The 12,659-nt window shown below is 34.9% G+C and overlaps 1 protein-coding gene across 4 annotated transcripts in view; it reads right to left on the bottom strand.

Annotated features, from left to right (window-relative positions):
- Positions 1 to 12,659, bottom strand: part of FER (FER tyrosine kinase) — a 158,201-nt gene that overhangs the window by 19,275 nt on the left and 126,267 nt on the right. Inside the window, exon 18 of one of the 4 annotated variants that reach the window (XM_064735468.1) lies at positions 3,081 to 3,314. The exons of the other annotated variants lie outside the window; for them this stretch is intronic. Coding sequence (XP_064591538.1) covers positions 3,293 to 3,314 — 22 coding nt within the window. The 3' untranslated portion in view covers positions 3,081 to 3,292. Of the gene's footprint in view, positions 1 to 3,080; positions 3,315 to 12,659 lie in introns of those variants that run through there. 4 annotated transcript variants of the gene reach the window in all.

Consider the following 12,659-nt stretch of genomic DNA (forward strand, 5'->3'; position numbering starts at 1 on the left):
CCTAGTACTGCTAGAAACAAAGTTTCTTCCTCCCAGCTACTAGCAAGTAAAAACCAGCAAGTAATTTGGAAATTTCCTTTTTAAGCATTGCTCTGCAGTTCCTGTAAGTACAAACAGGACATCTCCTAGGGATGGCAATATGGGTCAAATCTGCTGAAACTTTAAGAGAGAGGTCATAGGACTTTGGCTAAAAATCCAACAGCCAGTTCAAGGAGGAAGTAGAGCTCTGTGCTGGGAGCTGTTACCACCTGGATTCACATCTGTCAGTAAAGACATAAACCTACTAAAGCCTTCTCTCTAAGGACATTCTTACACTCCCTCCCCTCTTCCCCTCCACACCCCACAGGATCTGCAGAGAAAGTACTACCTAGCATTGCAATGGAATTCCACGTGTTAAAGCAAATCAAAACTAGAGAGCAAACTCCTCATTACTAAATCAGCAGCACAGACTGCCTCACTGAACTAATTAGTCATTTTATATTCCATCCCTGGATTATGCAGTTAAAATACTCTAAGGTGATAAAAGCAAGTAATTAATTAGTGAACAGGATCGGTTTATCTCCTCTGCACATTAAATTCAATGAAAATGGTCTATTACCTAAACACAAAAAAAGGGGTGGGAAGTGAAAGTACAAGATAAATTGCTGGCTTTTTGTGAACTGTAAGATACCTCACCTTCAAACACCTGACGCAATTTCCAATAATGTCTAAATCAAAATACAGTCGTGCCTAAATCTATTTCAGAACTTTCCTGATATGCTAATTTTGCTGTATGTGGAGGGTACAACAAATAACACGTGCCTAGTAACAGACTGGGAAAACATTAGAGGGTTAGAAGAACATCCTTCCATGAATTCAGTATTTTCTTCCCCCTTTTAACTTCAATTTAATTATTTCTTTACATTATTTTAGTTATTATGAAAATACTGGAGCCATATTAACTACAATGCCAATAACTGCTCTCAGCTCCTCATATATAATGCAAGTCCATCTTCATCTCCACTGATGAACGGTGCTGGCAAACCAGAGAAACTCCAAGTTGGATACAGTGGATACAGTAGTGATTTCTCAATAATGTCAGGTGCTCGGCTTGCCATCCAGTTTCGGATATTGCTCAGTTCCTCTCAACTATAAATAAGCAACTTCAACCACCTCACAGCATTGGTGGACGTCAATTACTCTTTATAAAGCACTTTGCACTTAAGCAAAAGACTTAAAAATTTTGCAAAAGGAACTCAAAAGGAGGAAAAGTAACAAAACAACCCCCAAAAAATTGTATTCAGTAGCTGAACACAACTGTCAACTCATTTACTGTCTCCCACCCAGATATGACTCAAGGGACTGTACAGATCTACTGACACATTAGAAAACTTTTATCTTTGAGGATTTTTTGGTAGGCTACTGCTACCAAAAATGCGCCCTCCATTTTCCTAGCAGGGCAAGTTTTCTATACCAGCAATTTTAAGAAAGATAAAGAAGGGAATAGTAGACAATGAGCAGTTTCTGAGGTGAATCAAAGCAGTAGACTATGAAAACGGAAATGAAGCAATAAATTGTTGCATCATCTATTCCTCCCCGCTTTTTCCTATTTTGAAGGTTGTCTTCACAATGCCTGCTCCTGGAACAGAAACATTCCTATCAGTACCATCTAAATGGTTTTTATCTGCATTGTTTCTCAACTGTTTTAGAACTTAATAGTTATTGCCTGTATTCTTCTGAACAGTTATTTTGATGAAAATGACATCACAGTCATTTTGGTCTTTAACAGTCTAAGCATTGATATCACTGCAGATTTTTATAACCAATTCTTTCCTGTGCACTGCTGATTATATGTAATATGCTGAACAAAATGTCCTTTTTTTTACTTTGTGCTATATCTTGAAACAAAGATTTGCAATCCAATTTCTTTTGTGTGCCCATTTTAGTGAAAAACAAAGTGTCTGGACAGTAATCAGAGAGGAAGACAGGCAACTTCATGGAGATCCTACAATATTAGAGTGACTCGAGAATTAAATATACAGTCTAGAAATCCTTAATGAGAGAACAGACATGGGAATAAACATCCCTGCTGGGTTCCATGCAACCATTCCTAAGCTATTGGATATCAAGAGAAGCATTACAGGACATAATGACATTTAGGAAATGTGTAAGGCTTGTAACAGTCCTGGAAAGTCTCTTTGATATTAACTGAATTACAGGGGAAACTAAGTCTCCAAAAATTAATTATCCAAGATGTACCAGAACACAAGTTTACATTTTGTGCTTGATAAAATTACAGTGGACTTAAATTACAATCACAATGCCATCCATTTCCATAACCAGTTATATAAGTATATTGTATTATTCATAGGAAGAAAAATACCATTTTCAAGCAAAAATTTACACTGTATCATTCACAGAAGCAACTAAAATGAAACACAACAGTAGAGCACAACATTTTGCTAACAGGAACATTTTTTAATATAGTATCATGGCTTTATTCAACATATGTGATAACACAAGTCTTGTTACAATGAGTGTCCTTGCCCTTTTAGACCAGAAGGATCACTCAATTTAGTTCTTAATTCTGAATCTAGTTTTGAATTAATCTCTTCCTTATTCTACTAATTCTACAATATTTCTATTATTATATCTTATTATATAATATAATGTAAAAATGTAATTGATATCTCTGCACAGAAGCATTAAACTCTGGTTTAACTTGTTTATAAAACTGTAATCATCCAAAGAGCCAGATCAGATATGGTCACGGCTCACATTCCCTTGCTCATAAGGTATCAGAGATAGAAAAGGCTGCATGTTGGATTAAAAGAAAATGTCTAAAGCAGAGTAGCTTCTATCACTGACTTTTCTGATGATTAAGGTTTTTAGAAAATAAACTTTTCATTCTACTAAATAAAGCCATTTTCTAGTGTTAATATCACAATATATGAAGTTCAAATGACTAATAATGCAAAGCAGAGCATGTGGAATTGAAAAACACTGCAAGTGTGCAAGAAATCAAGAAATTCAAAAGCATGATTATAATATGGGTCACTTTTTTCCCACCTTTTTTCACTAGAATGAAATAAAATAGCACAATGATACAGTATTTGCAGGGCCTTTAAGTCCTAATGAAACAGGAAATATTTCAAAGTCTTCTCAGGGTACATTTAAGTACTCGCCGCAGGTGAATATCAAAGTTCATCTGAGACAGGTAGAGTAGCAACTCTATTGCTTTTTCAACAGCCAGAATCAATAATGTGGCATGCAACAGTAGCTGTAGTTTAAGTTATCTCTCCATGCATTTCCATCACTTAAATTTATTTTTGTTCCTACAACAAAGAGGCATCATTTAAGATTTTAAAAGTAACAGACAAGCATGATTTTTCAGTAGATAAAGTATTTTATATGAATCAGATCCTGAAACACTTTGTTAATGAAGGTAAAAAAAGGTAAAGGTAATAATCAGGCTACAAAGAAATGAAGCATCCAGCATAATTAAGGTACAAGCCACTACATATTCATGAAAATAATACACAAGGAATAAGAGAGAAACCAAATACATTAGGTCTAATTAGAAATGAGGAGGAAAAGACAGAACAAAGAATTAGCAAAATCAAGCATTGTTAGACAAGAGGATTATGCTGCAGTCCTAACCAGAGTGGCTAGAAAGCAAAAATAAAATGTCCTGCATTTTTAGGAGACACTCACAAAGAAAGCCAATAGCAAAGGAAGGAAAGTCAGCCATATTTTAAGGCAATTATTCATCTGGGGAACATTCCTTATTTAGGGAAAAAAGAATTTAGATGAATGGCACAGGTTACTTATGCCAGCTAAGCATTCTTAATAATGGAAACCATTGACAAAGATGTACAGTAATAACCCACTAATTCATAATTTTCCAGTCAGAGAAAAAAATTCTAATTTGTGCTTTACAATATTTCTCTACCTTTAATCAAGGATTACCAACAAATACAAATATTTCAGTAAATTAAAAATAGCCTGTTTTGTAACTAAAATAAAAAAGGATGAATGAAAATAAAGATGAGGAATAATTTACTAATTGTCTTAGACAGCTAAGTAAGATCCACAGTTAGCTTAGAGAAATACAAAAGAAATTCAGGTGACTAACACATTGCAGAGAATTATATATATAGAAATTGAGAGGAATAAAATTACCTATTAACTTCCTGTAAATTAACAAGACAGTAAATAAACTGTACCTCTCTCCTGGTTTTTTGTCTCTATTACTTAAAATCCACAATAGTTTTCCCACTCAAAAATAAAACTTTTATGTGAAAGAAAATATTCTGCACTTTTTTCATCACAAGAAAAAGAAATAAGTGATGGAATTTTCATGGAATTATAGTGGGATACTCAAAGCGGGAGATGTTGAAGAAAAAAAGGAGATGACAGTGCTGATTAAGGATCATGATTACATCTCATATTGATAGCTGGAGCCAGGATAGGATTTCCACAGCTTTTGGGAACTGGATGAACTCACACGTCACAATCATATTCACCATGGTAGAATTTCACAGCTGGGCTGAGTAGAGGAAGAGATGTTAGTAAGTACAGGGGCTCCAAGTTCATCACGTACTGAACTCTATCCTTTTTCTTCTCTTAAAACCTTATGCTATCTGATAGCAAAAGTCATTTGCTTGTTACAAGAATGTCCCTGCCCCGGAAAATCCAGAGTTCTGTATTTAGAAATAGCTCCTCTGCCTCTGGTTGCTCTCTGTGGAAGCATGTTCACTCCTATATAGGGTTGACTCCCTACAGATCTGAATGTTCCTTGTCCTACCAGGATTCAAAGTTTGTTGGAGGTGCAGAAAACACTTTCCTGTGCTTAATGTAAGACAGGAAGAGAAAACTATTAGAAAGCTATTGCAAAGCTACGGATTTACTGCACCTGGCGATTATTCTGAAATATTTCTGCAGGAAAAACTATTCTGCCATTATACTTTAGGAAGACAGGATCCTCTTTGCCATTTAATGTTACATTCATTTTAGCATTTATTGTGGGCAAACGTTATAAAATAACTGAAGTCCAGCTAGTCAACTGATAAACATTTAAAATTTTCCTGCTTAAAAAATCATGGGTAAGAAATATCTTAGCAGGTGATATAATATAGGGCAATAAATTAGAGTTGCCTGTTTTCATTTAGCAGCTTTGTTCATGATCTGAGGGAAAAATCAAACAGGAATTTAATTACATTTCCAGATAATATCAAATTAAGAGCAGCTGCAAGCAAAATAAGGGCAAATAAATAAAAAGGAGGAAAGGAAAGAAGGAGAAAGAGGGGGAGAGAGGGACGAAACGTATCTGTTGGGATAAGTGTTAGACATAGCCTGTAAAACAGGAACTATTATATTTTAAAAAATTAAGCCTAAATACAAACATTCAGTAAAAAAAAAATACTACTAGGCAATCATATAGAAAAAAAGAGAGCCTAAAAAGATATGGATTCCAATTAAATAAGAGTAAAGGAATTAAATTGAGCATCAGAAAAATAAAAGCTCATTATCTACTAGACTGTGAGAAATCTGTCTAGGAAAAGTAAGAAATTCTATTTTATTAATGAAGTTGCTCAATAAACCAAAAAAAGTTCGACAGATGTACAGACCAGTGTCTGTTTCAAAGGGATGGATTAAGTAAATGAACCCAACTTTTTACTGACTTTCAGTAAACATTAGAATTGTCAGATGCCCTGGAATCTATTGTTAGTATCAGGCATAAGTAAGTACACAACTAAAGTAAGTACACAACAAAAAGGTAGTGGTCAAAGAGGGAGAGACCCAAAGAATTATTAATTTCCTGGCCTAGTGCATTTGTTCATTTTATCATATGAAACGGTGACTTTTTCAACCAATCACATAATTGGAGAAACAACAAAATTCCAAATGCAATGACACAAACTACTAATTTCTGCACAGAAAAGGGTTACAAGTGTTGCCAGTCGAGTACAGGTAGATTCCCATGAAGTTAGAAAGACACAGCTGCTGCTGAGTCTCCTCAGATTTCCATCAGGCAGCTTCAGGTATTTATTTGTGGTTACAGGTAGTTTCACATGTCAAATGTGGCCCCACACTGTGTGTAGCAAACCTATCACACAAATTTTGGTTTCCTCAACTGCAGGCTTCCCTAGAGAGTACCAGTTTTCCCCTTCTCCTAACCCAGGCTGGTGTGAGCAGCACATCAGAGCCCAGCTCCAGGTTCAGACATCTGCAAGGGGCTTGGAACATCAGCAGAGGTGAAATGTGCAATTTTAAAGAATAGGTTAAAACCGTCAGAGAAAAATACTGGCCCACTGTCAAATCTAAGAGATTACCAAACTCCATATAAGTTACTGTAAAATACTCCCCAAAAGGGAACTGAAGCACTTAAATTTAATAGCTCCTTGATAGTTAAAAGAAGCAGAAACTGCCTGCTTAAGGTCTTTATATTTGACATAGAAAAATCTTCCATGACTTTTACAGTCTTATTTTTAAGAGTTCTGTCTACCTGACTCTATCTGAAGGTCATAATGCTCTCTTGTGGTTAGAGATGCTCATTGACTTACAAAACTAAAAACAACTGGTTTCAATTTACAACATAAGTCCAGCTGTGTTATAGAAGATTAATAATATGTACAGAAGTTTAATAACTCCTTTGAAATAAATATCTATTAAAAAACAATGAGGGTAGATATAAATATTTATAACCACAAAACTAATATTTTATACTTGAGTTCTGCCAAAAAAAGACAATAGCAGCATGGGAGACCCTGTCATCTCAATTTTGCCCTTCATTTGGGATACTCAGAATTTTCATGACGAGGGAGTGGGATTTTGCATGACCGTGAAGAAGAGTAAGAAACTAGTCCAGATAATCTCATACAAGAGAGCATGGTCTGCAAAGGAGGGCAGGAAGGGTGGCTTCCTGGAAGCAGATGAGAAGTCAGAGAGGTCTAAGATACCAAGCAGAAAGGACAGTCAATTAATTAGTTTGTGGATAGGCCTGGAGGTGCTTATTACCAACTAACTACTAAGATGCAATATTCGGAGCAGTAAAGTTCAAACCCTTTCTTCTGAGCACATGCAGGCTAACTATCTTACTGATCTCCTAAATCAAAACTATTCCAAAGCAGAAACATTTCAAATCAGGTATTTTTACTTACAGCATGCTAACTCCTACATATAGTTTGAGGTTTTTTTTAAAACTGGGGCTTGGCCCTTATTCCACTCATCTATTTTTATTTCCCAGCAGCCAGAACACTTGATGAAGTATCTGACATCCATCATTGCCAGGAGCTTTTTATGTCTGGCTTGAATGACTCAGCTGAAATCTGTCAGCCTTTAAATACAGCAACATTGACTGAAAAATTCTCACAGTTCCACGTACCCTGATGATCTCCATCTACCTTCCAAACCAGTTAACATGCCAGTATGCTCTCCCTTGCTGTTTACTACCTTGCATAAGGATTTTGAAATAGCCTTTGACAAAGAGTAACTCCTTATTTGAATAAAAACTCACAGTGATAAAATACTGCTTCATAAAAGTGTATCCATGCACTACAGTTTTGCTGAATGAGGAGGAAAGAGGCTGAGAACAACAGAACAATGGCAAAAAATGAACAAAACATGCACTAAGCTTTCTGTGTGTTTTATAGTACTCATCCTCAGCAAGTGCAATTTCTTTCAGACAGTTTAAATTTGATCACAACATTTTTTGTGAGCAGTACCTACTGGAACTGAATTTACCTTTGAACCTAGCTTAACAGGCATAAGTTTCTCTTACCTTTATAAGAAAAAGTCCTGATTTTACAAAAAGATCTAGAAAACAGCCCTCTCTATATGATTTGATGTGTAGACCTACATGCCATGAAGTTTTCCAGTTCCATAAACTTTAAAACCAAGTTATTTCATGAATACACACTAAAACCCATCACATGTCCTTCTTTCATCTTTTTCACTACATACACAGCCAGATAACAATGCTGAATATGATACATCAGTGATAAAACTACAGCACCATAAAAGGTTGCAGGCACTTCTGAAAAACCTCCTGAGACAGTGATAAAAACCACGTAAAGTATATTACCATTAGTGCTATCGTAAAAATAGTGGATTACTATTTTGTCAAATCCACAAAATAGGAGTAACCCAGTAAGCATATATATACATATTTGTGTGTATGTATATTTACAAAACACATAAAAGAGAAATAACTTTTTCCTCTGGAAAACAATTTGGGAATTAATTGTTTGTTACCACATAGAGCCTAAAAATTTCTTATTAAAAGAAATTTGTTACCACTCGGAGACAACTGTGGTATATTCCTCTTTGGAATGTCAAGAATTAGTATCAGGAAGCCAAGAAAATATTGAAGTGATACATAATATCTTAGTGCATTGTATCTTAGATATACATATTTTTCCTTTTCAAAAACAATAATTAGAATTTTCTGCTGTAGGAAAGAAACCAGGAAAAGATCTACACCCCAAAGAAAATAAAGTGGTGCATGAAAGCATGTTTTAGCCTCCCTATGCAAACACTGACACACGCTGTGGTCAATGACTTGTGCTCAAAGAGCACCCTAAACCTCATTTTTAAAGCAACTGATGTAGTTCTCTGCCTTCTTCCCGTTCTCCTCTTCCCTCAATCTTCTGCTTTTGTCTTATCCTATCATCTAATTCATTGTTCATCATCTACTAATACCTCCTTTGCCCACTGCACAAATGGTATACTGCAGCCCATCTTTCTTAGAAAGTAATTACATTTCACTCACTGCTCACCACTGTACCAGGATTATGAGACGAGAGAAAATATTATTTACACTATCCAGAGGAGCTATGTGACTTTATGGTCAGCACTACAGCTTCCACTAACACAAACAGCATGTTATTTTTATTTCAATTTCAACAGCCTGTAACTTTCATTTTTTTCCTTTTTGCTTTTTAATTAGAGAGAGCATGTTGCTTTCATGCAGTGAGTAGATTTATTATACTAAAAATACTATTCAAATTATTTTACTGAGTAATATTTGTAGATGCCTAATATTTATCAACAAGAAAGTGATACTGCAGCAAATAAAAACAAATACAGTACAATAATGTTACATTTAAAATGTTACTGTTTGTTAAACAGAATGAGAGAGTCTAAGAAAATTTGCTTTAACTTCTTTCAGCCTTATTTTCTTTATTCCTAGCAAAGGTTACTAATTTTTTAGGAGGGAGCTTTCTGTATCAGGGATATCTCATGAGAAATAGACTAATTCAACTCCAATGGCAAGAAATAAATATTTTTCATACTATGCAATTTCTGTGACAAAAAAAAAAAATCTAAATCTCTCTGGCATTTCCTACAGATTGTTTACTACTTGAGAATTTATTCTGATATAAGCCTTTTTATAATTAGCTTTTAATACTTAATGTTTCTCCTCACTGTCTATAAAATACCAACTATTAAATAGTTACTAAATTCGAATAACTTCATGTTGGTTTACACAGAACAACTGCCCCCTTAGAATACCATAGATGCACTTCTAAAGGATGAGATCATGTAGCTATATTCATCACATACATTTTGTTACAGTATCTGGAAATATTTTGAGCTTTGTGTTAGTTTTTTGGATTCTCTGATGATTCCTGGAATCCAAACAGGAATTCAGCCTGGCAGAAAGAGCAGACCATTATCTGAGATTTCAGGGAACAGATTCATTGCTATTCACTTACACCTGTAAGAGCAGAAATATCAGCTAGTAAGTAATACAACCTTACCTATGCAATATGTACTTTACCTATGCAATAAGAACAAAATATTTCCTTCTTAACCAATTTTCTTTTTGCCAATATTTTTTCTCTCACTCACAATCTTACCCACTTGTACAGTAAAATCTAGAAGGGCAGGAACAATGTAAAGGAAAGCTGTGAAATCTCAGAAGGAAAAGCCCTGGACTAACAGAAGGTAAAAGAACCTCAAAAAGTTTAAGCTTTAGGGTCACTTTCTTACAAAATATTATCCTTAAAAGGGCACATTTCTGTCCCTTTATATTTGTACACAACATATGATCCTTAGCAAGGATTTTTCATGTTCTTCTTTGTGAGACTAAGACCTCAAGCCATAAATAAGTTATGCATAAATGCTCAATGTTCTTTAAAAATGCAAGAGTCAGCTGACCAGAATGAAGAATCTGCCTTCTAATGGTAAATATCCAACCTCCAATTGCAAACTGACAGGTGAAATGTACCAAACAGAAAGAAAAACTATAAGACATTATAAATTTCTAGCTATTCTGAAAAGTAATGGATTTTCAGCTTCCCTTATATTAGCAGTTATCAGTGAATTCTATCACCGCATATATATGCACGAATACAGCTTACTGACAATATTGACACTATATTTTTTAAATACTTAGGTTTACAAAATAATTCTGCAATAACATGCCAACCAATTTAATTATTACTACCTTTAGTTTAACAGTATATGACATTTTAAATCACCATCCTAGAAAAACTGGAATATTGAAAGCTCAGAGGACTGGATATTTTCCCCATTTTATGGAGAACACATGGAAGGTGATACTTAAGCACATACTGAATAGGGATCACTAGGCAAAATTCACAATAAAATGAAAATATTTGTCTTACTGAATATTTTAACACACACTTCAAAACATTAATATCAAGAACTATGCTTAACTGATCATACTGGGTTATCCCTGATGCTATTCAGTTGATATACAGGCAGTGCTATCTTCAGACATAAAATGGAAGCTAAAGGAAATGTCAATTAGGCAAAAATAAAGATGAAACATTGTAACAGCCTTTTCAAAAGAAAATACAAACATAGAAAGAAAAAGGTAATTTCCCTTTATTTATTTAATATGAAGAAACCTCAATTTGCCATTTGAAGCTCAGGAACAGCATAATCTAATATCCTATACTAAACTGGCCTCTGGGAAAATAAATTATTAATATTAGCCTCAGAATGGCCACAGTTGAACAAGAACTTTGTTTTCCACTAGTATGAATAGATACCTTATATTTTAATATTTTAAGAGAAGAGTAGTAAGTGGTAGAACTAAGTAGTAGTGGAAAATCCCCATGGCAAATAAAATCTGTCCTAATAGCAGCTGAATAAACTATCATGTTATTCCTAAAGAAGAAAAACCAAGCACCAGAGCATTCACTTCTATCATTAATGTAACAGTTATTAAGTTAATGTAATACTTTGTGTATTTGGGTAGTCTACTGCATGTTTGTTTAATACAGTAACATGAAAAAGCCACAATTCAAATATGTTTTTCCTGCACATTGTGACCACTAACTCCTCTGGTAACAGCACTACCTTGAGCATACATCAGGAATATATAAAGATAGCATGGTCTTAGGGAAGACAGAATGACGTGGGGATTTACAGTAAACAAAAACATACGCAGATCTTTCTTATACCACACTTTGGCCATCCAAACCCACACACCTGTTACTCTAATTACAAGCCTTGTGCAGCTATGGCAAAGCTCAATCTGTGATGCCTAGTTTGCTTTCATATAGCCTGGGGTGAATTTCAAATGAAGCACACAAGGGAAAGCAGTATCAACCAGCAGAACAATTGCACAGCGTCCACAAGGAAAAAACTGTATTTCTCGTCCTTTTAAATTCTTTTGTTACCAACCATGTCAAAATTGAATAGCTTAGAGAAACAGATAATAGAAGAAAGTTCAATTTTTATTCAGAAGCAACTCTTCACCATAGCTCACAGGCACTTCCATTACAATATACTTCGAATTCAATACTCACTCTAATTTATTATAATGAGTTTAAAGTATACAATATTCATGGGCTTAGATACTCATGTTTCCTGGGTTTTTTTCCCTTTAATGCTTTCAGATTAGATTCATACAGGCTCACTAAAGAAAAAAATAATCACTCTGCTCAAGTAAGATCTCAGACAACCAGAAATACTAATTCAGAACTGATCCACATTAAATCACAAATGTACATCTCTAGGATCAAACCACACTTACCAATGTAACAGCAGGAAAAAAAAAGAGGCGGGAATCTCTTAAAAATCTATTCTTAAAAGCTGAAACCTGGTATATAATACTCTAAAAATTATCCCTAAATGGCAAGCTTAGTGAAATCCAGCAATGTTCAGCTGCCTCTTCTGGATGACAGCAGTTGGAGAGCTCTGTATTAGTTATTCTAGGACTGGAAACACCTCATTTTGAATGAAAATTAAGACAAATAATTTCCTGGTGCATTTGAAGGCACCAACACATTTGTCTTTGCCAGTATTATGGTCTGAAATGCAGTTTCAATAGCCACTAATAAAAGAAGGATCATGGCAGACCAAATGTCCCAGCAGCACCTCTGGAGCGCTGGCATTAATGTGCTGAGAGGTGAGCAGCACCACTGTTCTGGAAACAGTGCCTTCCTCTATTTGTTTAGCAACAGCTGGGAGTCCCAAGAGCAGCTCTCTGAACTCAGTTTTTTCTGGGAAGAGTTAGTAGACTGATCCTTATTTACCCATCACAGAACTACGAGAAGGAGGGTTTTTGTAATCTTGCAAATGGCTCTTTCATTAGTATACTTATGACCAAGAGAATTAATAAAAAACAATAATGTGTATAAAACTGGCAATGCTTTAATTGCACAGCATATTTATAATCTAATAAAGTCAGTGGAAATACT

The sequence above is a fragment of the Zonotrichia leucophrys genome, chromosome Z, assembly GCF_028769735.1.
Source record: "Zonotrichia leucophrys gambelii isolate GWCS_2022_RI chromosome Z, RI_Zleu_2.0, whole genome shotgun sequence".
In the NCBI taxonomy this organism is placed as follows: Eukaryota; Metazoa; Chordata; class Aves; order Passeriformes; family Passerellidae; genus Zonotrichia; species Zonotrichia leucophrys.